The sequence below is a fragment of the Oryctolagus cuniculus genome, chromosome 6 (genome assembly GCF_964237555.1).
Source record: "Oryctolagus cuniculus chromosome 6, mOryCun1.1, whole genome shotgun sequence".
NCBI lineage: Eukaryota > Metazoa > Chordata > Mammalia > Lagomorpha > Leporidae > Oryctolagus > Oryctolagus cuniculus.
In genome coordinates this window covers 9,097,899-9,124,182 of record NC_091437.1, presented here as the reverse complement: position 1 = coordinate 9,124,182, position 26,284 = coordinate 9,097,899, and the positions used below count along the sequence as shown (strand labels likewise).

At 39.7% G+C, this 26,284-nt stretch overlaps 1 protein-coding gene across 9 annotated transcripts in view; it reads right to left on the bottom strand.

The window, feature by feature from the left end:
* Window positions 1-26,284, bottom strand: part of DMXL1 (Dmx like 1) — a 171,307-nt gene that overhangs the window by 52,961 nt on the left and 92,062 nt on the right. For 6 of the 9 annotated variants that reach the window (XM_070076024.1, XM_070076025.1, XM_070076026.1 and 3 more), the window contains 7 exons: window positions 25,123-26,207; window positions 24,453-24,644; window positions 19,103-19,179; window positions 14,759-14,886; window positions 14,048-14,296; window positions 13,611-13,724; window positions 3,738-3,916 (listed from right to left, as the gene is read on the bottom strand). In XM_070076024.1, coding sequence (XP_069932125.1) covers window positions 3,738-3,916; window positions 13,611-13,724; window positions 14,048-14,296; window positions 14,759-14,886; window positions 19,103-19,179; window positions 24,453-24,644; window positions 25,123-26,207 — 2,024 coding nt within the window. The remainder of the gene's footprint in view (window positions 1-3,737; window positions 3,917-13,610; window positions 13,725-14,047; window positions 14,297-14,758; window positions 14,887-19,102; window positions 19,180-24,452; window positions 24,645-25,122; window positions 26,208-26,284) is intronic. The other 3 variants (XM_070076029.1, XM_070076030.1, XM_070076031.1) reach the window with 1 other exon arrangement.

The window sequence follows — 26,284 nt, the reverse complement described above, 5'->3', positions numbered from 1 at the left end:
AGGATTAACCTACTGTGCCACGGTGCTGGCTCCCAAACATTTTTTAAAAAGATTTATTTATTTGGGCTGGCGCCGCGGCTCAATAGGCTAATCCTCTGCCTAGCGGCGCCGGCACACCGGGTTCTAGTCCCGGTCGGGGCGCCGGATTCTGTCCCGGTGGCCCCTCTTCCAGGCCAGCCCTCTGCTGTGGCCAGGGAGTGCAGTGGAGGATGGCCCAGGTGCTTGGGCCCTGCACCCCATGGGAGACCAGGAAAAGCACCTGGCTTCTGGCTCCTGCCATCGGATCAGCGCGGTGCGCCGGCCGCAGCGGCCATTGGAGGGTGAACCAACGGCAAAGGAAGACCTTTCTCTCTGTCTCTCTCTCTCACTGTCCACTCTGCCTGTCAAAAAAAAAAAAAAAAAAAAAAAAAGATTTATTTATTTGAAAGGCTCAGAGTCAGAGATAAAGAGGGAGAGACAGAGAGACAGAGACATCGATGTTCAATGCCCAAATGCTTACAATACTCAGGGCTGTGCCAGGCTGAAGCCAGGAGCCAGGAACTCTATCTGGGTCTCTGACATCAGTGGCAGGAACTCAAGTTCTTGGGCCATCTTCCACTATCTTCCCAGGAGCATTAGCAGGAAGCTGGATTGGAAGCAGAGGAGCTGCTTCCAATAAATCAGCACTCTGATATGGGACATAGGCAGCATAAGCCACAGCTTAATATGTTGTATGACAATGTCCAACACTTAAATTATGTTTAAAGAATTTTTATTGATATATAATAGCTTCACATACTTTAGAATAAAGGTGATATTTCAATATATGTATACAATGTGTAATGACCAGATCAAAGTAACTGGGATAACCATCACTTTAAATAGTTATAATTTCCTTGTGTTGGGAACATTAAAAAATCCTATCTACTAGCTTTTTTGAAACACAATCAGGAGAGGTTTGGCCTAGTTAAGATGCCAGTTATGATGCATGTCTCTCATATCAGAGCACCTGACTCCCACTTCTGACACCAGCTTCCTGCTAGTGTTGACCCTGGGAGGGACAGTGAAAGTTCAAGTAATTGGGCAATGTCACCCATGTGGGAGACCTAGGTTGAGTCCCCTGCTCCTGCCTTTGTCCCAATCCAGTCCAGTCCTGGCTATTTTGTGGTTGATGAATGGGAGTAAATCTGCAGATGGGAGCTCCCTCTCTCTTTCTGTGTGTGCGTGTGTGTGAGAGTGAGAGAGAGTGAGTGAGTGAGTGCACGCGCGCGCGAGAGAGATTGATTGCTTCTCAAATAAACTGATTTTAAAAGAAACCTCAATAGCAATTAGTTAACATCTCAACTAACCTGACAGGGGTAAGGCAGACTAGCCAGAGATTTAAAAAGGAAACCAGGAACAAGAAAGTTAAAGAAGGCCTTGCTAACCAACAATCCTATATCTGGCAGAATCATTCTTCAAACATGAGGGTGAAACAGACATTCCCAGATAGATAAAGCACTTAATAAACAATATTGACTGCAAAGGCAGTGAGGTGCAAGGAGGCACAAACTCCCATTATTACCTACAAGCACGCACAATACAAAAATAATAAAAGGCACAGCTTAATAGACAGGGGAGACTGATGTCATCAGAATCGTTATCTGTGAATTAATGGAAGGAAGGAAAACATCTGGAAGTGGAGTTTGAAGGATTTGGCAAGAGACATACAAAGGTAATCCCTGCTCTGCACAGTAGTTTAGAACTACAACAATGACCATGTAAACAGAAACCACAAAACAAATCTTAATAATCACTGGGAAAAATTTTAAGTGTTCTGTGGTCCTGAAGAGTATCTGTCAAAACACTACAAACTCCTACCATTGACTATAAATGTAGGGGAAATTTTGAAAAAAAATTTTGAATTTCTATTTAATACTACTAGCATCATAGCAACACTAAGAATTAAGTGAATTATTTGTAAAAAGCTATCAAGCTATCAAGAGTAGTTTGGGCCTGCATTGTGGCACAACAGGTTAAGCTGCTGCATGCAATGCTGGCATCCCATAAGGATACCTAAGTGAGTGCCAGCTGCTCCACTTTCTATCCAGCTCCTTGCTAAGGCACCTGGAAAGCAGCAGAAGCTAATCCAAGGGTTTGGGCCCCTTCACCCATGTGGGGGACTCAGCTGAAGTTCCTGGATTTGGGCTGGGCCCCTGGCCACAGTGGCCATTTGGGGAGTGAATCAGCAGATGGAAGATGCATCTCTCTCTCTCTCTCTCTCTCTCTACAGCTCTCCTTCTCTGTAACTGTAACTCTGCCTATTAAACAAATAAAAAAAAATTTTTTTAGAGTAGTTAGAACAGTTTGCCTTCTTCTAATTCTGTAACTTAGGATATGAAGCAAATATTTTTTCTTAACAAATTCTCACACTTTTATCAAAGTCTGCATCCATCTCCAGCATTTTATTCTTTGAACTTAAAATGTTGTAAAGTCCATTAACAAAGCTTTTGCCAACACTATGTCTGGAATTTCATTCTGTACTTTTTTTTATCTTAGTTGGCCAAAACCATTTACTAATTATCTCATTTAAAAATATCATCAGTTTTTCATGGGAGATAAGAAAGTAAAACAACCACATGCTTTGCTGTCTGTGTGAACTGACAGACGCTATATGATTAATCAGTGGCAGACTTCAAAGTAGGATAGGACAGGGTGGAAAGTATCATTATGTTCTTACAACCATACATATAGGCCGGCGCCGCGGCTCACAAGGCTAATCCTCCGCCTTGCGGCGCCGGCACACCGGGTTCTAGTCCCGGTTGGGGCACCGGATTCTGTCCCGGTTACCCCTCTTCCAGGCCAGCTCTCTGCTGTGGCCAGGGAGTGCAGTGGAGGATGGCCCAATTGCTTGGGCCCTGCACCCCATGGGAGACCAGGATAAGTACCTGGCTCCTGCCTTAGGATCAGCGCGGTGCGCCAGCTGCGGCGGCCACTGGAGGGTGAACCAACAGCAAAGGAAGACCTTTCTCTCTGTCTCTCTCTCTCACTGTCCACTCTGCCTGCCAAAACAAAAAAAAACAAACAAAAAAAAAAAACAAAAAAAACAAAACAAAACAACCATACATATGAAATCTGTTCCCTTTATATTAATAAAACAATGAAACAACAACAAAAGGGAAAGACCTCACATGATTGGTCACTGATCACGAGGTGCATTTGTTACTGACATGGTGGTTTGTGTAATGATGAGCTTCCCTGTTAGGGAAGTTGGTACTTTACGTAGTTATTCATTTACTATACCATGGTAAACTTCATTTGAACTGTGTTGAGGGCATTACTTAACTAAACACTGGTAAATAAAATTTGTGGATACCAGAAAAATACAAGACTGACTATACTACATATAAACACACATATACACAAAGATGAGTAAGGCTGAGAGATGACCAGGGCAGTTTGACATCTGCTGGTCTTGATTCCTTAACTTACCAAGTACCTTAACCCTAAGTGCTAACCAAGTTCTATTTTTATCTGATTTAACAACTTTTGTCTGTTTAAAATGCAAAAATCACAATTTATTAAAAACTGCCTTAAAAACTGACCGGAAGCATGGTGAAAATATTTTAGGATACATTTTTTGGAATGTAGCTGACATAAATGAAAATTTTCTAAATCAGAGTGAGAAAATATTTGGAAACACCAGCAGTAGCACTCATTTAAAAAACCTTCATGTGCATTTGAGCACGTGAACACTGACTTGAACAGCGCTGCACTACCTTGGCTATGAAATAGTCCCAGATACTGAGCTCAGGCGGGATGAACTTCTCCCTGACCGTCAGCGACTCCCGGCTTCCTGGCGGCGAGGAAGGGTTCAGTGGGGCAGATGCTCTGCAAGACATGTTTGATGGCCTGAAACGTTTGTTCTGTTTTTCTCCTTCTTCAACTAGTGAAGAAACTAATAAAAAGAGAGTAAAATGTTATTGAAGTAAATATTTTCACTGCACTTATTTCACTTTTTTTTACATAAAACCTAAGGTTAACTACAAGCAAGTATATCTGAAACAATAAGATTATGATTATTAAGCTATAGAGCAAGTAACAGGTAGGGGAAAAGAGACCAAAAACACTTTGTATAGTGACTTTTGCTTTTACCTCAAATTGTCCCTCACTCAATGAATATTCACTTACCTACTATACACACACACACACACACACACATACAGGATAACAGGATGCAATATTTGTCTGTAAATCAGTCAACAATTCATCTAGGAACATGGAAGGAGATGTCCGACATCCTTTTAGTTTCTTTAATAATACCATGGGATGTCAATGTTAATTAAAGGCAACAACTCACTTCTGAAAGTCTTCAGTAATCACCTGGCCTTATAAAACCATACTTCTCGTTAGCAAAGATAAAGTTCAAGCACTATAACTACCTAATCAGACTTATTCAAGTGTATGGAAGTGGCTCAGAAGTGAAGTTTTCTAGTAAATGGAATTACCAAAGAAGAAAGTGAATATATAATCTTCACTTTTTTATTTTGGGAACACTCTCCAATTAGTCCTTAGAAGAGGAAAGACATTAGCATAAAAATAGTAATACAAATGTTTAATCAATACTAGGTCACAAGATGCGAATCACCAGCAAACAATCAAGGCTCTTCAGACATAGGCATGATCTAATTTATGGGCAAACAACACTACTGAGTTATACCAATATTCTCCTTCAGTGATTCCAGTGAGATTTTACTTACCTTTCAAAGGGATAAAAATATCTGCTCTGTAATATAATTTTGTTTTATTGTTGGAAGCTACGCAGCATGCAGACACAGCATGCACATGCCTATATCAAGCTGAGTTTAACAAAGTGATTCTGATAATCCAGACAACAGGAAAGATGGACAAAATATTAGTATTCTAAGATTTGACCAAAAAGCGTTATGATTGCGTTTTCAAATGCTTTTAAAAGGAACTGTCAGACTAAATGTGGTTTTTTTCTTTCTTATTAACATTTGATATTCAGAACTCAAGTTTACAATAATATTTGCTGTACACATTAACACAATCTAAAACTAAACTGAAAAACTTGGAGGCAGAGCTTATGAATTAGAAAGAGCGTAGAGAGGTTAGAAAAGTAGCTGAAGAGAAACCAAGGCATTCAAGGGAAGGGAAAGCAAGAATCAACTTCTAATATACACTCAAAAAATAAGTTTCTTAATTGCTTTGATACAGAGAAACCACTCCTTAGAAGTATACATGTCAAAACAGAATGCGCAGACAAATACAACTTCTTTCTCTTAAAAAATCCCTTCCTCACTCTGAGAAATGGGCAATGTGGTTTTCTCAGAATTGTCAAAGTCACCCAAAAGAATTCAAAATAGAAATGAAGTAATGGTTAAGAGGCTGACTCTAAGGAGTGTGCGGTGCAGATAAATAAAAAAGATAACAGTGCTTTAAAGTTCTTCTGTACTACTGGATTTGTTACCACATACACCTATTATTGTGGTTAAAATCAAAACTAAGAGGAAGACGTTGGTTGTTTTTTTTTTTTTTTTTTTGGACAGGCAGAGTGGACAGTGAGAGAGAGAGACAGAAAGGTCTTCCTTTGTTCCTTTGCCGTTGGTTCACCCTCCAGTGGCCGCCGCGGCCGGTGCACCACGCTGATCTGATGGCAAGAGCCAGGTGCTTCTCCTGGTTTCCCATGGGGTGCAGGGCCCAAGCACTTGGGCCATCCTCCACTGCACTCCTGGGCCACAGCAGAGAGCTGGCCTGGATTAGGGGCAGCCGGGACAGAATCTGGCACCCTGACCGGGACTAGAACCCGGTGTGCCGCGGTTGAGGAAGACGTTTTTGATGGACTAAAGATTACAAGTTCAGATTTGCTTTTTCAGTTTATAATTTCCAGTCAGATATACTGAAACTAATTTGTGAATGTACATAAAACATCATGGCTTTTAAAACTGAACTTAAAAGTAACCAGCAGAACCGGCTTATTTTCTACCTCTCAGTACCTGGCACCCTTGTTCACAGGGCCACTCCTGAGTGTACAGGGGCACATGAAGCTTCAAAAGGCCCATTTTGCTGGACCTTCATGTTTAGCCCCAATGCGAGGCAGAACAAAAAAGTTAATTTACTTGACTGATGGTTGAAACATTTAATGTTGAGGGGCCGGCATTGTGGTGTGGTGGGTAAAAGCTGCCACCTGCAACACTGGCATCCCTTTTGGTACTGGTTCAAGACCCAGCTGCTCCACTTCTGATTCAGCTCCCTACTCATGTGCCTGGGAAAGCAAAAAAAAGCAGAACATGGTCCAAGTGCTCGGACCCCTGCCTCCCATGTGGGAAATCAAGAAGAAGCTCCTGACTCCTGGATTCAGCTTAGGTCAGCCCCAGCCACTATGGACATTAGGGGAGTGAGCCAGTGGAAGGAAGATCTCTTTCTCTGTATCTTCCTCTCTCTGTGTAACTCTTTCAATTAAATAAAATAAATAAATCATTAAAAAAGTATTCAACGCTGAAAGAAATACAAATATAAATTATATTCATATAAATTTATATTCATATAAAGATAAAAAAGATTTTAAATCTATCCCTTGCTTTCAGTAAGCCAATGGAGTCTAATTTCACAGTCTTCCAAAAGTTACACATTCACTTTCCTTTTATCATCCAGATTCTTTAGGTAAAAAGTGTGAGAAGTACAAATGCTCATGGACACAAATTACATATAAAAGAAACCCTCACAAATATGTGTGAAACACGATTTCACAAATAAACTTCCAAGAGTCCAAAAAGGAAAAGATTAAAAAAGCAGTTAATTGAAGGTATTTCTTAATCCAAAAAGAATGACACTGATGACAAGAAAATAATCTGACAAGGTACCATTGGTTTTTAGAAAGACTGTTTGCCCCTTAAGATCCTTCTAGAACCATTAATCATCTCACACAGGAACTTGAACACACTCCATAAATATCCATAAAACTGAAGTGCTGTAGTGATTTGCCTTCAAATTACAGAGAAGTGTGCGAAACAATTCACTGGAATATGAAAGGAAAATATTCCAACTGCTATTTAGATCTTTTTATTACTAAGTGAGAAAAAGGGGAGAAGGAGAAAAGAAGGGGTTGAGAGAAAGCGAAGAAAAGAAAAGGGAATGGGAAAAGGGAAAGAAGGAGAAACAACAGGGCGCGGGGAGGGCAGCGGGGGAGCAAAGCTGGGGAAGGAGAGAGTGCAAGAGGAAGAAAACTATCAGTGCTTGTGACCGGGAACCGCAGCACACATGAACACACACTTACTGGGAGCTAGTAGTCATTCATGCTTTGAGGGAGGAGTCATGTAATCAGAAATCTAGAGATCACCGCCCAAGAGCAGCAATCTACCCGAACGGCATAATATGTTTCTGTCTATTGAGATTTCAGCTCAAATTCAACAAATTTACTGAAAATCTGAATAGAGTACACATAAACAGTAGAATATTCATCTTAAAAAGGAAGGCAATTCTTCCATACACTACAATAAAGATGAACCTTGAAGATACGTTAAGTGAAATAAGACAGTCACAAAAAAGGTAAATATTATATAATTCCACTTAACGGGAGTACCTTAAGTAGTAAAATTTCTGAAAAAACAAAGAATGGCAGTTACCATCAGATGAGGGGATGACCATTTCATGAAAACGACATGTTTTAGATTTGCAAGATGCAAAAGTTCTGGAGGTCTGTTTCACAAAAATGTGAATATAATTAACACTACCAAACTGTACACTTAAAAATGGTTAACATGGTAAATGTTACTTTTTTTTTTTTAATAAAAAATTAGAATAGAGAATGCACTCAAGCCTTTCTGCTTCAGGACTCTGAACTGCCATAAATACTAGAGAACAGCATTGCATAGAGAGAGAGAGAGCACACACTTAGTCTCAGCCAGAGACGTAGAAATACTGACAGTGTAGGCCAGACAGAGAAGTTCCATTTCTTGTAAGGTTAGCCTCTTCCTTTGTATTAGACTTAAGCAGTGAAATAAAAAGGTAATTATATGTAAAAAATGATACATGTGCATTTCATGGAAGGTTTATTTTTTTTCTATGCATCACCTACCCTGACTATATGAGAACCTGTCTTCCATCATTATTTACAAAAACAAAAACAAAAGGGAGAAAAAACCTGAAGAGAATGCCTTTTAAACTTTCAAATTTATATTATATGATCCTCAATAAAATACTTATATTTTAAGAAAAAAGGTACTACTTTACCACAAAAAATTAGTTATTTTGAGGTTCAATTGCCTTTTAAAAGTTCTTCACAGGCCAGCGCCGCGGCTCACTAGGCTAATCCTCCGCCTTGTGGCGCCGGCACACCGGGTTCTAGTTCCGGTCAGGGCGCCGGATTCTGTCCCGGTTGCCCCTCTTCCAGGCCAGCTCTCTGCTGTGGCCCGGGAGTGCAGTGGAGGATGGCCCAGGTGCTTGGGCCCTGAACCCCATGGGAGACCAGGAAAAGCACCTGGCTCCTGGCTCCTGCCATCGGATCAACGCGGTGCGCCAACCGCGGCGGCCATTGGAGGGTGAACCAACGGCAAAGGAAGACCTTTCTCTCTGTCTCTCTCTCTCACTGTCCACTCTGCCTGTCCAAAAAAAAAAAAAAAAAAAAAAAAAAGAAGAAGTTCTTCACAATAAATCACCTTTTAGAAGTACTTGGCATATTCACTAACATTTTAAATAGCTAGTTTTGCTTTGTATTTTAAAATGATTCAAGTCTTACCTTTTCTGGTCAAGAATTTTTGCTATTTTGCCAAAGAAATAATAGCAATGATGTGATAATCACTGCATAGTGAAAACAAAACTTTTATTTTTATACAAGTTCATAGGAAACAGCAAAATATCTAATTTTCTGACCTATATTTAACATAAATAATAAAATATCCAAAGCATACTTTAAAGTATCTAGAACATCTTAACAACCTTGTAGTAAAAAAAAACATACATGCTTACCACAAATAATTCATTTTATATTTCATGCCTCAATTTGGAGACATAAAAAATCATTAATGTAAATTAAGTATAGAAAATTCACAGTTCTTATAATTGAAAATATTATCAGAAATATAATAAAATTCTTACAAAAAAACTTTATTTTGCCTTACAATATGCATTAAAAAGCAAAAGTATGGATTTCTAACTGTTACCAAAAGAGTAATTTTTTGAAAACTGCAATTGCTTCGCTGATTCTCTAAAAATCAACCATAAGAAAACAATGCAAAAATTCAGGAACACACACATGTACTATAGTTTTGCTTAATTAGAAAATCAAGTTCTTCATTTACATATGATGTAATATTCATAAAGAAATTTAAATGTGATCAAAAGTTAAATTACTTAGATACACTAACATTTTAACTATTCTGATCTACCAAGTTGGTCTAATAAAATTCACCTTTTTCTTCAACCACAAAGGTTAAGTTATATTTAAGTATTATGTCACCAAAATAACTGATACATTAAATATATAACAGATGTGGAGAAAAATATAACTTAGTTCATGAGACTATGTCTGCAAAGAAAATTAAAGTCTGGTTTTATACCAGAGTAAGAAAAACAAATGCTAACTTTCAAATTCTTTTCAGAGTTCTAAGCTTATGTAAATACTGTTTAGAAAATGTCATTTAGCGATTCTAAGTACATATATCATTTCTAATAAGATAGAGTGTTATAACACTATTTTGATTTTTCAGAAAAAAACCAGATTGGCCAGTTTTCATTTGGAAAATTTTAAAGCGACTGAATCCAGAATGTTACTTTACAAAACGTTACTCTATTCACTCAGTCTGCAACATATATTGACTGGTACTTAACGTGTGGGACTCTTGTGGCATCACGATTATCTTCCACAGTAATCCAAACTGGCGGGCTGCTCCCCACTATCGCAAATTCACTCAGGGTGTTGTGCAGCTTTACTTGGTATGCTTTCAGATCAACATAGTAATGCCTTCAAAAATTGAGATTTCAAAACTATTTCACACTGAAACCACGAGTGCTTATGCCTTGTGTTGGCTAATGTTCTGTTCTCAGATGTTTTCTCCCTAGTTTTCAGTGGATCTGCATCACATGTCTGCTACTTCTAATCGTCACTTCCTTCATTTGCCTTCGCTACTTAATGTCTTCTCTCTACCTTTATCTCCTCCTACCCCTTGCCCACTTTATCCCTGTTTGTTTTCAAAGTAGTTCAGCTTTGGAACCAGTAGCCCTGAGCCTTCAGAATTTAGTGAGTGTATTCCTTTTTTCTAGTTAACAAACTGACAAATCACACATTCATGTGTTCTTTAAGTGCTGCTAATTATTCTAAGCTATTGAACTACCATGTCCCAACTCAAGAGGTTGGGAGATACAGATGGAGATCATTTTTAGTCATTTTATTTTTGTTTATTTGGGATTCACCAAATAGTAGGATACAGTTTACAATGGTACTTGAAAATGATTTATAAGATGGTGCTCGCTTCGGCAGCACATATAGTAAAATTGGAAAATGATTTATAAGATGGCGTTTTTACCTATGAACAACAACTTAAAAATCTGAGTGGTTAAACAAGGATGACTGTGGATTTTGAGTAAAGCTCTTTATACAAATGTGCTCAGCAGAAATAGTTAAACAGACTTGATGATCATTAAGAACATATTTTAGGCCAGCGCCAAAGCTCACTAAGCTAATCCTCCGCCTGCAGCGCTGGCACACCAGGTTCTAGTCCTGGTCGGGGCGCCGGATTCTGTCCCGGTTGCCCCTCTTCCAGGCCAGCTCTCTGCTGTGGCCAGGGAGTGCAGTGGAGGATGGCCCAAGTGCTTGGGCCCTGCACCCCATGGGAGACCAGGAGAAGCACCTGGCTCCTCCCATCTGATCAGCGCGGTGCGCAGGCCGCAACGTGCCGGCCGTGGTGGCCGTTGGAGGGTGAACCAACGGCAAAAGGAAGACCTTTCTCTCTGTCTCTCTCTCTCTCACTGTCCACTCTGCCTGTCAAAAAAATTAAAAAAATAAAAAATAAAAAAAAAAATTCGTAAAAAGAACATATTTTGCTTTTTTTGTTTTTTAAAAATCTGTCCTCAGAAAGAACTTACCCCTTTAAACATTTCATATTAACAAGATTAAAGGCTTAACAAATGATTTTTCTTAGAACATATTACAAACAGAACCAAAATTAATATATCAACTATTTACTTAATATTAAATTTAACAGAGCTATGACTCTTACTTCCTTTATACTTTGAAACTTTTTCTTGACTTCTGTTATCTAAAGTATATAGTCCAAGATATATTTCACATGAAGTCTTTTTCTAAATCCATGCAAAAATAAATAAATCAAACAGAAAAGCACTGTGTTAAAAATCAGAAAAGAATTTCTAAGAGTTAAAATATTTATTATTTTAATAAACAAAGATGCATTTGGTAAATACAGTAAATCTGCACTTAAAATTTGAAGTTCATAAGGAGGAAAGGTAAAAAAATAAATAAATAAATTCAAGACAATGGACAGGAACCAGAGAGATACAACAGTGAGCAAAGTGTGACAGGCAGGTGAGTGCCAGGCAAGATGGCACAAAGTTTCGGAAGAGGCCATAAGAGCCTTGAGAATTCTCAGTACTTTGTAGCACCCAAAACCGAATTAGCCCCTGGCCTTGCTGAAGCAGCCGGGGCCTTAGCAAGGAAGACATAAACTATCCTATCAATGCCCCTGGCTGTTTCATAAGCACTAATGTGGGGTTAGGTCAAACACCAGCAAAAGATTCAATGTAAAGTTTAGGTCCGAAAAGAGTAATTTTACTTTTCTTGAAACTTAAATTCAAAGCCGGTGTTGTGGTGCAATAGGTTAAGCAACCCCCTGCATAACCAGAATCCCATATGTAAGCTGGTCCAACTCCCAGCTACTCCACTTCTGATCCAGCTCCCTGCTGACGGCCTGCCAAAGCAGTAGAAGCTTGGGCCCCGTACCCGTGTGGGAGACCTGGAAGAACCTTCTGGCTCCTGGCTTCGGACCAGCCCAGCTCCAGCCATTGCGGCCATTTAGGGAGTGAACCAGCAGATGGAAGACCTCTCTGTCTCTCTGTGTCTGTAACTCTGCCTCTCAAGTAAATAAATCAATCTTAATAGAGAAAAAAAAACAATTCCTTTCACCGGGAAGGCAAATGTTTTTTTCCAGAAGAAGCAATGACAAACCACTTCTGCTTCTACAGCAGGGGATGGCATATCCTTACCTATTTTTGTAAATGACATTTTATGAGAACACAGTCACAACGATTTGTCTACACATTATCTACGGCTGCTGGTGTGCTACAAGGTCAGAACTCAATGGCTGTGAAACACCAAAGGCTCTGGAAGGCCTCAATTATATACGTGGCCCTTTACAGAAAAAGTGAATTGAACTTTGCTCAAAGTCGTAAACTGATTTTGCTTTATTGTTCCTATTAAACATAAAAGACTGAATATCTGCCAGTTTATTTCTTTTTGGAAGAGGGAAGTGACATGGATTAGAAATTAAGTGTCTTAGGTAACTTAAGAAACCATTTCGATAAAGGGAAAAAAGTTGTAGGTAGGCCATCACGATTTTTGTTGTGCAATCATCCAGGACTATGACTTAGTAGAAACTGTTTTTAGGGAAGTACAACACTGCTATTAATAATTTTCTACTATTTTAACAAGATAACTTTTTAAACTTTCTTAATAATAATACAGCTTCATCCAAAAATATTATTTATCACAGTATAAATTTTGGCAATAATTTTCTGCCAAATAATGAAGTCAAATTCAAATTTTAGTTTTCCTTTCACACGCACACCTTCCTACATCCTGCCTCATCTCCAAACACATAAATATTCAAACCTACAAACATATATAAAAACATGCATAAGTGAAGTATAAATGGGAGGGAGAAAGTGTCCTAACATTCATAAAGAGATAAGTAATCTTGCTGGGCTCATTCTTAATGTGTGTGTGTATAGTGCTGTTTTTTGAAAAGTATTTAAAAATTTTTTTCATAGTTAGTATACATTGAAATAGGTTTTCAGGTACTATACATTAATCCTTAAATGTACTTCCAGTAACCTCCAAAACTGGAAAACCAAGATCATCATGCATGGGCTAATCACAGAAACACAGAAGCAAAAGCATCATGGAGGTTGTTCTAGAGACAAAGTCTGCTGTTTCAACTGCGTCATAAATATAGTACATATAGTCTTCATGTAAGAAAGTTTCAGAAAAGAGATAAAACCATTTACAACATTTACTTTTCATAGTATTATTAACACTTAGAAATCCAAAAACCCTAATTGCAAATCATAATGCAGCGTCATTGAGTGTGCTTTTCCAGTCATTTCAAGCCATAGTCTGATTTACTATGATCAGCCCATACTTTTATTTTTATACACTTAGAAATATGAAAATATAAGGGTAAGAGGATAATAAAAACAAAGAATTTAAAAGCAGAATTAGAAAACAGTTTTCTAAAATGCTAATCAGTTTTAAATCAAAAAATATGGCTTGATTAAAGGAAATTTCTCAATTTTATTTAAATGGCAAACAAAATAAAACTGGCCCACTTTACCCCACTCCCCCCAAAACAACACAAAGCAAGCTGAATTGTAAAAGCCTATTTCTAAAGCTAGTATCTTGCCTGCAGGACTGGTAGGACTATGAGAACTGATGGCTGAGAGAGCTTTGGAAAAGCCCACACACTCCATGGAGAATACCACTACCTGGTGAGGACTAGGCATAGCAAAGTGCCTTCCTGCCAAAGAAAGAAGAAAGAGTCCGTATTTGGGATAGAACAAAAACCAGTACTACAGTGTACTATAAAAAAAATTCCATAGTAAAAGACTTAATACAATTACATTAGAAATTCTATTCACCAGTGCAGGGGCATCTTAAAGATTGAAAACTGCACCAGAATCTGCATTTTCACCAAAAAATTATTTGATCTTGCTTTAATACAATGATCTGTAACAAAAACTGATTACTGTGACTAAATTGAAGTGTGATTACATTTAAAAATTCAGATGACTAATAAACCGGCAGCCTTAAGTAAGATTAAGGAAAAGATTAAAAACTCACCAGGTAAAGTTTTTGAGTCTGTCTGTTCTTTGCTAGGAACATGTGCACCTCCACCAAATATAGCAGACCACATTTTTTCATTTAGAGGATGGGCCACAATCCGAAACAGTTCATTACTGGAATGTGTTGCCAGGCCATGGATGAAGAGACTCAGATACACGGCTGTGAGAATCTCACAGAGTAATACTGTAAGCCCTGACTGGGCTTCTTCACCCGAAGAATTCAAAAGTCGAATTAGACAAGTTATTCCTGGAACCAAAAACAAACACAGCTACACCAACAATAATTATTAAAAGTTAACTACTTTCTTGCAAAGTTTTTAAGTTTTTCTAATTTTGCAGAAAACTGTATTGAATCAGGACTATTTTCTTCCAAGGATTCATAGAGAGCTACAGATTAAATACTGAAAATATGCAATATTACTAAAATCTCACAGTTAAAACTATATTGGCAAAAATGTTTTTCTATCATAAGAGTAAAATTATTTTTAAATAATATAACAACATTTTTAGGTTACTGTAGTATAATTATCTGGGGAATACTAATTTTTAGTGATTACATAATTTGTAATGAATGGTGATGAACTGGCATCAACTCCAGCTATGTTTAACAATGATTATCCCACGGCAAAACCAAACCAAATGTGATTTTCACTCACTAAGATTTTCAAGATGACTAAGAAAAACTCATACAGCTAGAAATTACTTATACCTGGCCATTGAGCTGGTGATGTATTGGGAGTTATTGCTTCATCTAAGCTTCCTGTTTTCAAAGAATGTCGATGAGGAAGCAATACTGTCTGATACACCATTCCAGTAAACTGATTTGTTTGTAATGAACTAAGGAGAAAAAACAGCATTGAAATCTATCATGAATTACATATGTTGGTATTTCCATGCTAAATATAAATTTTTATTAATGGTAACATCATTAATTTAAAGTAGCATACAGTCTAGTGCTATATTTAAAAAAAGTAGCTTTTAAATGTAAATAAACACATTTTCTAAATTAAAGCACATCTGACAGGTTTTAAGAATCCTTATTTATTAAAAGACCTAGAAGAGGAGCCATTGTGGCACAGAGGGTAAAGCTGCTACCTAGGAAGCTGGCATCACATACAGGTTAGAGACCCCATTGCTTCACTTCTGATCCAACTCTGCTAATGTGCCTGAGAAAGCTGCATCAGATAGCCCAAGTGCTTGGACCCCTGAACCCATGTGGGAGACCCAGAAGAAGCTTCTGGCTTCTACCTGGCCCAGACCTAGCCTTTGTGGCCATTTGGAGAGTGAACCACTGGATGGAAGACCTCCCCTACTCTCTGCCTTTCAAATAAATAAATAAATCTGAAAAAAAAAAAAAAGACCTAGAATAAGTACAAATAAGAACTTTAAATTACAAGGGACTACACATAGCAAGCCTACGTACTGGACTTTATTATTGGGCTTTAAAGTTATTTAACTCAAAGTCTGTTTAGACTCCATTTTATTTCATTCTGATTTTTATTTTTTACTTATTTGAGAGGCCGAGACAGACAGAAAGATCTCCCAACCCTAGATTCATTCCCCAGATGCCTAGATGGGGCCCATCACGGTCTCTCCCACATGTGTGGCAGGATCCCAAAAGCTGAGCCACCACGGCTGCCTTTCAAGGTCTACATCATCAAGCAACTGCAGTCAGGAACCAGAGGTGGGCATCAGCACAAAGTCTCTGACGCGGGATGAGGGCATCCCAGTTATCATCCTCTCTATTGCTAAATGCCTACCATTCAGTTTTATTTTAATGATTAGCCTACTCTACGTCAAGCACTCAACTAGGCATATAAAGAAAAACAGTGTCTGTCCCCATGAAATACATACTCTGGTGGGGGAATAACATGGAAATAATTCTATCATATTGTCCTTAAAGATGAAGTTATGCATCCAATGCTATGAAGGCGATACGGATGAGTACTTCATGTAATCTGGAAAGTCAGTATGAGCTTCCCCCATACATGACTCTTTAAGACTAAGTAAACAGATGCTCAAAATAACTTGCAGCTTGACAAACTACAAAATAATCATGACAAGATGGTATAAAAATTTTGTCAAATTCTTCAGATATTCCTGTATCATACACTAAACAAATGAATATAATCTGTAGACACAGGAATTTGCTGGTTTAAATCTGCTCTGACTGGTAAATCTCACTGGCCACTGACGTTTTAATGCGTTCCTAGGTAGTTTCTCTTGCCTTACTTCTCGGCTTCAAGATAGCAAAGTAACAACAAAAACCTTCCCTCTTGCTATCATAAACCTATAGAAATGTTGGGAAACCAACAAATAAAAAGTTGAAAATAATGTCACACTCAAAAATAAGAAAATGAACTCTTAAAGGACTAAGGTCAACAAAAGCAACTATGTTTGGAATACACATGTAACCAGAGAGGAAGTGAGGCAATTCATGGAGAATTCAAACATGTAAGATGAACAGACAAGCAAAAATCAACACCAAGCTGTCATCATTTACAATTTCACCTGAGGAAGCAGACTTATCCCAACAGTAAGAAAAGAACGTAAGGCTCAAAGTTTTGAAAATAAAAATAAGTTATAAAAAATAGAAGCAGTTATTACAATGATCAAGAGATTCAGAGTGACATCACCAGCATGACAGACTAGAGAGCTCTGGATTCTCCTTCCACCCATATATGCACCAGACATCAATGGATCATTCCCACCTGAGAGCAAGTCAGAAACCTGCTGAGACACTCCGACACACTGTGTAAGTGTCAGACAGGAGGAACAGTTTTAGGGTTCTATGGCAACCACAGTTAACCACTGCATACTGCTTATTTCAAAATAGTTAGAGAAAGGATTTTTAATGTTCTTACCACAAAGAAATAATAAACATATGAGGTGATATATCAAAATATGACTCTGTGGGGCCGGCGCTGTGGCACAGCAGGTAAAGCCATTGCCTACAGTGCCAGCATCCCATATGGGTGCCGGTTTGAGTCCCGACTGCTCCTCTTTCAACCCAGCTCTCTGCTATGGCCTGGGAAAGCAATAGAAGATGGCTCAAGTCCTTGGGCCCCTGCACCTGCGTGGGAGACCTGGAAGAAGCTCCTGGCTCCTGGCTTTTGATCAGCACAACTCTGGCCATTGTGGCTAATTGGGAAGTGAACCAGCGGATAGAAGACACCTCTCTCTGCCTGTCCTCTCTCTGTGTAACTCTGACTTTCAAATAAATAGTCTTTAAAAAATATATGACCCTGTATCCCATAAATATGTACAATTACCTGTCAATTAAGAATAATTTTTTAAAAAAGAACGCTTAAAAATGGAATTTCTAAAAAAAAAAAAAAAAACCTGTGGCTAAATAAAGACAAGACACTGCGGAATAATAAATCAATGTCTAGAAAATGGATAGAAGATTTTTCCTGAAATGCAACAGAAAGAGAAAAGGAGAACCCAAAAGAAAGTTAAAGAGGGCAGGGAGAACAGGCTAAAAAGTTATAGTATCTGTGTAACAGGAAAAGAAATAGAAGACATTTGAGACAATATTCAGAAAACAATGTCACACAATTTCAAACAACTAAAAAAATACAGAAAGACCCCATAGAGTGCCAAACAATATTTTGTGAATTCTAGATAAACTGTAGTCAAACTTTAGAACTAGAAAAACCCTACATAGCAGCTCTTCCAGGGCCAGCATTGTGCCACTGGCATCCCACATAGGAGCTTGTTCATGTCTGGCTGCTCCACTTCGCATCCAGCTCCCTGCTAATGGCCTGGGAAAGCAGCAGAAGATGGCCCTAGTCCTTGGCCCCCTGCACCCATGTGGGAGAACCAGAGGAAGCTCCTGGCTTCCAATCAGCCCAGCTCTGGCCGTTTGGCCATACAGGGAGTGAAACAGTGGATAAAAGATCTCTCTGCCTATCCTTCTATGTAATTATTTTTTTTTTTTTTAATTGACAGGCAGAGTGGACAGTGAGAGAGAGAGAGAGAGAGAGAGAGAAAGGTCTTCCTTTGCCGTTGGTTCACCCTCCAATGGCCGCCGCAGCCGGCGCACTGCGCTGATCCGATGGCAGGAGCCAGGTACTTCTCCTAGTCTCCCATGGGGTGCAGGGCCCAAGCACTCGGGCCATCCTCCACTGCACTCCCGGGCCACAGCAGAGAGCTGGCCTGGAAGAGGGGCAACTGGGACAGAATCCGGCGCCCTGACCGGGACCAGAACCTGGTGTGCCGGCGCCGCAAGGCGGAGGATTAGCCTAGGGAGCCGGGGTGCCGGCCTCTATGTAATTCTAACTTTCACATAAATAAATAACACTTTAAATAAAAATTATCTCAATTTAGTCCAAGTTAGTCCCCCTGTCCTCTGGGCTCCCTGGGCTTCTTGGTATCTAACATGTTGCAGAACTTATCATTTAAGTACTATCATACATTATCTATCATTCTTAAAGGAGAGAACTTATTAATGTTAAAATTCTGAGTACCCATCAGAATGTCTGCATAAGGCAGTGATTAATAATGGTGTTCAGTAAGTTATACTGGTAAGGGTTTACTGAGATCCATTTTCCATAAAGGCATAAACTAACATTTTAAATATGAAAAAAAAGTACTCAACATCTCAGTCATGTGCTTTTTGCATTACTTAAGTAGACTGCTGGGGCCTGCACTGTGGCATGGTAGGTTAATTCTCCACCTGCGTGCTGGCATTCCATATGGGCCCCGGTTCCTGTTCCGGCTGCTCCACTTCCTATCCAGCTCTCTGCTATGGCCAGGTAAAGCAGTAGAAGATGGCCCAAGGTCTTAGGCCCCTGCACCCACATGTGAGACCCAGAAGTTCCTGGCTTCTGGCTATGGATTAGTACAGCTCTGGCCACTGCGGTCAATTGGGGAGTGAACCAGCAGATGAAGGACCCCACCCCCTCTGTAACTCTGACTTTCAAGTAAAATAAATACATCTTAAAAAAAAAAAAATAAAGCAGACTGCTATATATCATTCAAAAGCAAAAAGATAAATATGAAACCTCAATGGATACACAAGCATTCTTAAATTTCAGAAAACCACATTTACCTGTAGTTATGACTACCACAAAGACACTGATAAATACAAGCAGAAAGTGAGGCTGCCAAAGTGTGCATTACATACACCTGGAAGAAAAAAAAACAACAAAATTGCTTAAACATTTTTAAATATAACTTTCAAAATATAATCAGCACTTTTAAACTGCTGGGAAAATTTTATCTGTAAAAATTACTTACTTTTTATTTTTCTCTAACACACATTTCTACCTAAGGAAGTCTCACTACGGAAAATTTAAAGATAATATACCGAGTCCTTTGGTGGAAATTTTAAAACACACACCTGCTATGCAGTTTGATTTTCAGGAGCAAAGAGAACCAGATGTCAGCTACCCAGCAGAGCATGAACCATGTATTTACAAGCAAGTCCTGGGGCCAGTGCTGTGTAGTGGGTAAAGCTGCCACCTGCAGTGCCAGCATCCCACGTGGGCACCGGTTCGAGTCTCAGCTCCTCCACTTCTGATCCAGCTCTCTGCTATGGCCTGGGAAAGCAGTAGAAAATGGCCCAAGTCCTTGGGCCCCTGCACCCACATGGGAGACCTGGAAGAAGCTCCAGGCTCACGGCTTTGTATCAGCCCAGCTCTAGCTATTGTGGCCAATTGGGGAGTGAACCAGTGATTTTCTCTCTTTCTTTTTGCTCTCTGCCTCTCCTTTTCTGTGTAACTCTTTCAAATAAATAAATAAATCTTAAAAAAAAAAAAAAAAAGAAGCAAGTCCTTGGGACTAGAGTCCGAGAGCAGCAGGGGAAGCAACACAACAGCAGCATCCCTTAGCAGAGTGAAGCCTCGAATCTCAGCTGCTCTGCTTCAAGTCCTTGCTCCCTGCTAATGTTCCTGAGAAAGCACCAAGTGATGGACCAAGTACTTGTGCCACTCACGTGGGAGATCCACATGGAGTTCCTGGCTCCTGGCTTCAGCCTGGCACATACTTGGCCACTGTGCTTATTTGGGGAGTGAACTAGCAGATGGAAGATCTCCCTCCCTCTGTCTTTCCTCTCTGTCACCCTGCTTTTCAAATAAATAAATAAATAAATCTTTTTAAAAACTAAAGGCAAGCCCTACAATACTCAATCTGTTTTTTATTCAATCAAAACATGAAGAAGCACAGACTTAACCAAGAGTTCACCTATGGACAGATTACTGAAGAAGAACAAGCAACCACATATTCTAGTTATCATAGAAATCAACTTGCAGAGTGAAGCTTTATAGAAAGGAGAAAGGATAACGTGGAAAACAGCAATCAGAAGGCAGTAGAATAAGCAAATTTTGAGAAATAGAAGATTCTAAATAGCATGGTAGCAGCCATATGAAAAAAAGAAGCTTAAGGTAGGTAAGAAAGTAGACTTGACTAAATATTTTTTTTAAGATTTATTTGAAAGTCAGAGTTACACAGAAAGAGGAGAGGCAGAGAGAGAGAGAGAGAGAGAAAGAGAGAGAGAGAGAGAGAGAGAGAGGTCTTCCCTCTGATGGTTCACTCCCCAATTGGCCGCAACAGCCAAAGCTGCGCCATTCCGAAACCAGGAGCCTCCTCCAGGTCTTCCACGCAGGTGTAGGGGCCCAAGGACTTGGGCCATGTTCTTACTGCTTTCCCAGGCCATAGCAGAGAGCTGGATCGGAAGTGGAGCAGCCGGGACAAAAACCAGCGCCCATATGGGATGCTGGCGTGTCAGGCCAGGGTGTTAACATGCTGTGCCACAGCGCCGGCCCCTTGACGAAATATTTTAAGATCAGTTTTGTGATCTGATTATGAAGTACAGTAAGATAAAAACATAATGACAGGTGAAAACATAATTGCTATCTTGTCCAACTGTCAATAAACATGGGACATGAATTAAAATCAACTATATCATAATAGGGGCAGATATCTGGCCTGACAGTTAAGATGCAGTTTAGGACATTCACATCCTATAGCAGAGCTCGTGGCTTAGGGTCCTGGCTCAAGCTCCTGATTCCAGCTTCTTGCTAATGCCGATCCTGGACAGCAGTAGTGATGGCTCAAGCAGTCAGGTTCCTTCCAACCTTCTAGGAGACTTGGACTGGGTTCCTGGGCCTGGCCCCACCTCTATCCATTACCAGTACAGCAGGCATTTGGTGTGGGAGTTTTTTCACTGCCTCTCAAAAAAAGAAAAACAACGGGGCGGGGTGGGGGGGGGTGGGCACAAGGAAGGTGGTAAAAATAGTGCCAACACTTTTGAAATGTCTCTAATACAGAACTGAAGTCATTACTCTATTCACTGAATCTGGGTTGGCCTTGTGACTTGCTTTGACCAAACAGCTCCAACAGAAGTAAACATGTGAGTTCTGAACCCATACCTTGCAAATGCTCTTGTTGCTCTTAAATCCCACAAACAAAATGTGGAGGAAAAAATAAATCTAGGTGGGACTGCATCCTGGACTGTAGACATGTGGTCATATATTATCCTGGGTATTTGTGTGAGAAAGTTTCCAAATGACATACAGACTTGAATCAGTATATTTATTAAAGCAGGTGGCTCGGAAGTCCTTGGGCCCCTGCACCTGCGGTGGGGGACCCAGAAGACATTCCTAGCTTTGGATAGGCGCAGCTCCAGCTGTTGTGGCCATTTGGGGAGTGAACCTTCAAACGGAAGACTTCTCTCCCTTTCTCTGTCTCTGTCTCTCTCTTTTTTTTTTTTTTTTTTGATAGGCAGAGTTAGCGAGAGAGAGACAGAGACAGAGAGAAAGGTCTTCCTTCCTTTTATTCACCCCCCCAAATGGCTGCTACGGCCGGCATGCTGCGCCAATCCGAAGCCAGGAGCCAGGTGCTTCCTCCTGGTCTCCCACACGGGTGCAGGACCCAAGGGCTTGGGCCATCCTCCACTGCCTTCCCAGGCCACAGCAGAGAGCTGGACTGGAAGAGGAGCAACCAGGACAGAATCCGGAGCCCCGACTGGGACTAGAACCTGGGGTGCTGGCTCCGCAGGTGGAGGATTAGCCTAGTGAGCTGCTGCGCTGGCCCTCTCCCTTTCTCTCTCTCTCTCTCTACCTCTCCCTCTCTGTAACTCTGCCGAATGAATGAATGAATAAAGTAGATGGCTCGGGGCCAGTGCTGGGGCGTAGCAGGTAAAGCCACTGCCTGCAGAACTGGTATCCCATATGGGTGCCAGTTCAAGTCTCAGCTGCTCCACTTCCAATCCAGCTCTCTGCTATGGCCTGGGAAAGCAGTAGAACAATGTCCAAGTCCTTGGGCCCCTGCACCCACATGGGAGACCTGGAAGAAGTTCCTAACTCCTGGCTTTGGATCAGCCCACCTCTGGCCACTATGGCCATTTGGGGAGTGAACCATTGGATGCAAGACTGACTTACTTTCTCTTTCTTTCTCTCTCTCTGCCTCTGCCTCTCTGTAACTCTGCTTTTCAAATAAGCAAAAAAAAAAAAGAAGAAGAAGAAGAAGAAGAAGATGGTTCTCCTGGATGCTCTGTTTGCCAACAACATGTTTTGGGACTTTCCAGCCTTCACAGTAACATGAGTCAATCCTTATAATAAATCTCTTTCTTTCTAATACATCAAAGTAATTTTAAAAGTTGGCAGAAAAATTAATTAAAAGCTAAATTTATTTTGATGTAACAGTTTTTTTTTTGAAAGTCCAGTATAGTTTTTTCCTAAGATCCATTTTCCATGTACTTTCTGAAGACTCCTCTTCTATCTAGCCTATTTCTCTATAGAGAATCTGGACCAAACATTGGACTTGCCTGCTGGAGAGTGAGACTCACATTCTCCTGTCAGCCTGTTCAACAGCTTGTTAACTGACACAAATGCTAGATCACTGAGAGAGTCCACAGGTCAGCCCAGCTGGTGTAAATGTAAGAAATTAATGAGCCAGTCTCATCAGAATCATGATCAAAATAAATGATGGCTTTTAAAAGCCACTAATATTTCAGTGTTTCTTAACTAGCAAAAGCTAAATGATACAGCACAGACAGGCTATGAATAAAGTTACATACAGAATAGTTTGTTTAAAATTACAGCAAAGTTTGAAAGAAATTAAATTTTAAATTTAAAATGAAGTATGGGCACTTATGCTACAGAAAAGTACAGGAGAAGTGGCAACATTAAATTACAAGGATTATGGTTATCCAACAGGGCAAAACTGTGCAAGGAGAATCCACCATCAAGCAAGCAGGAAACAAATATGTGACAGCATAACCTAGGAGACAGCCTACTCCCCCAGGGGATACTAAAAAAAAAAAGTCAAATTTGGGCATACTTCAAAAGATTTCAATGTGTCTGGGGAGAAAAGATGGGGAAATATGACATGTGGTATTAACAATAGATAAGAGAATAATGATGGATAGGAAGATGCTATGGTTGATTAGACAATTGTAATATTATTAATTATATACCAAAATCAAAATCACCTAAGGAACATCTTAGATAATACATGCTACTGGGCTAGTGCTGTGGTGCAGTGCGTTAAGCTGTGGCCTGCAACACTGGCATCCCATATGGGCACCAGTTCAAGTCTTGGCTTCTCCACTTCCAATCCAGCTCCATGCCTATGTGCCTGGGAGAGCAGCAGAGGATTCAGCTGCCTGGGCTCCTGCCACCCACGTGGGAAACCCAGATGGAAGCCTTGGCTCCTGGTTTAGCCTAGCCCAGCCAGTGCTATTACAGCCTTTTGGTGAGTGAAACAGCAGAGGAAGATTTCTCTCTCTAATAAGTGTTTAAACAAAAAGAAAAAAGTACATATTCCTGTAATTCAGTCTCATAGACTGATTCAGTAAGTCTGAAGTGAACTCAGGAATCCAAATTTTTAACAAGCAGTGCAAGGAATGATGATGAAGTTGATTGATAAAGTATTGTATGATCTGGAAGAAAGATAGGGACAAAGTACTTTACACTATCCTTACACTAGGCACTGCCTAATACTAACATGGGAAACCCTTACTTATCTGTCAGTACTTTTACACTAAAAATTAAGCTATCATCTTAAAAACACACACACACACACACACACACACAATCAGCATTCTAGCTAAATGAACAACTAAAGAAATCACTCATGTACCTTCAGATGCACCTATTATTCTTATCTTAATAATCTTAATAAAGTGGTTACCTAGGACTAAGTAACTAGAATTTTAATTTAAAGAATTTTTAAGTGCCCTACTTAGTATACCACAAGTAAGATAAGCCTGGTCTACAAACAGATGGAAAGGAAATTTAGAACCATATGCTTTCTTTAATCAGAACCAGTACAAATAAGGTAACATAACCACTACGTCTAGTCTGATGTGTACAACTGTTCTTAAAAGGCTTAACAGTTTTCTTTAGTTTTATCCTTGTGTACAGGTGATTTAAAACCTTGGGACCAGGCATACTTACTTTATTGCTCTGGAGATCAGGATGGGGTGGTGATTCAAAGCTTATTATGGCATGCAGGATATCATGAGTTAGATTACTAAGGTGTAACAATGGATTGGCAACTACTGTTTTGGCACTGGCTGTACAAGCAAAGAGGAGAGGCACCGAGGTTTGCTCTGACAGAGGGCTAGTAAACAGTGGTTCTGATGTTTCCTTAAAAACAAAGACGGAAATGAGGTTAATCAACTATTTACAATTTCAAGCCATTACTTTAATTCAGGAAGTTCTTTTCAAAGCTTCAAAACAAGTATAACCTAAATACCTTATAAGAACTTAGAGGGAAAGAAGCCGAGGGGGCCAACACCACAAAAACCATCTTTTCAAGATGATGGACTATCATCTCTTCTAAAAAGCTTGTTACTTTACAAAGCTTTCCTTTAAGACTTCAGAGTATGCGCTTAACAGGTCATAAGGCCTGATACTGAATTGTCTTCAAACAGCAAAACACACAGGACTCATGATAAGAACTCATAATAAGAAACTCATAATAAGAAAAACTGAACCAAAGGGAACATTCGCTAAAGCAAGTGCAATGAAGAAAATAAAGTTTTAGTACTCAAAACCCAAAAAGAGCAGTACAGAAGCCTGCTGCACAGAGGCACTATTTTTGACTATCACGTAATTTACACACCTGCTGAGATTCTTGTAAAAGAAGAATCAATTCCATTCTCACAGACGCAAGACCCCCACCATGGGATCCATGAAGTACACAGTAACTAAGAAACATCCTCAAGAGAGACTGATATTTCAAGAGCCACTGCCTTTTTTCCTGAAAATTTTCTCTCAATTGTTTCCCTTTTGCTTGGTGAAGCAAATCTTCAGTGTCCTCATTTAATCCGAATTCACCTCCACTTTTGCCTAATGCAGACGGTGGCTCTTCCACATCTGAGCAAAAGTCACAAGTCCTCTGAAGAGCTATCACTTCTTTTTCAAGCCAGTGGTATAGTTGGTAACGCAATTTTCCACCATCTATTTCATAACCAGTAGATAAAGTACGAAGTTCTACTGTGAGAATCTTTAAACATGCTCTAAATTTTAACTGGACTGCAATTATATCTTCTGATGGATCTAAAATATCATTTTCATTAATTGTGCTGAAAGATTCTGTGTAACTGGAACTTACTTCCTCCAATTTTTTATCTATCTTTCTCTGTAAAGGTTTTAGTTCTTTCATTGAAAGAGGGAGGTCTTCATTTTCTTCATCGTTATCACTGTCCCATTTTAACTCTAAAGAGTCGTCCTGAAATATGACACTTGGTTGGCTCCAGTCAAAAGAAAGTGCTGAGTTGGACTGTTTCTCTGATGAACCCTCTGACGAGGACCCAAAACCATTTATCAATGACTCTGACCAATCAACAGCAGAAGACTTATCTTCCTCTGCATCCAATTTTAGTGGAGAAGAACCTCTACCCGTGTCCAGAAAACTAGATGCTTTATAAAATGCTTTTGTCTTCGTGATGACCTTGGGCATCTTCGATAAGACTTCCAGGGCCAACATGGGGCAGCCGGCCTTTAAATGAGCACTGGCAGTAGTAAAAAATAGTCTTCTTTCACTTAAACTAATTGTTCCTGCCAGTCCACTCTTTCCTGTTAAACTCATGTGTGTGGGAAACGTATCAGATGATCCAAAATGACGTCTCAGCAAAAGAGGATGTGTTCTTAGATAATTGTAAAAATTAAAAACTGCAGGATTGCAGGCTGATGTCATGACTTGATCTGAAAGAAAATTCATTTTATGAGCCAAGACACAGTTTAAGAGTTAAACTAAGGCTTCTATCTGTACTATAGTCCTA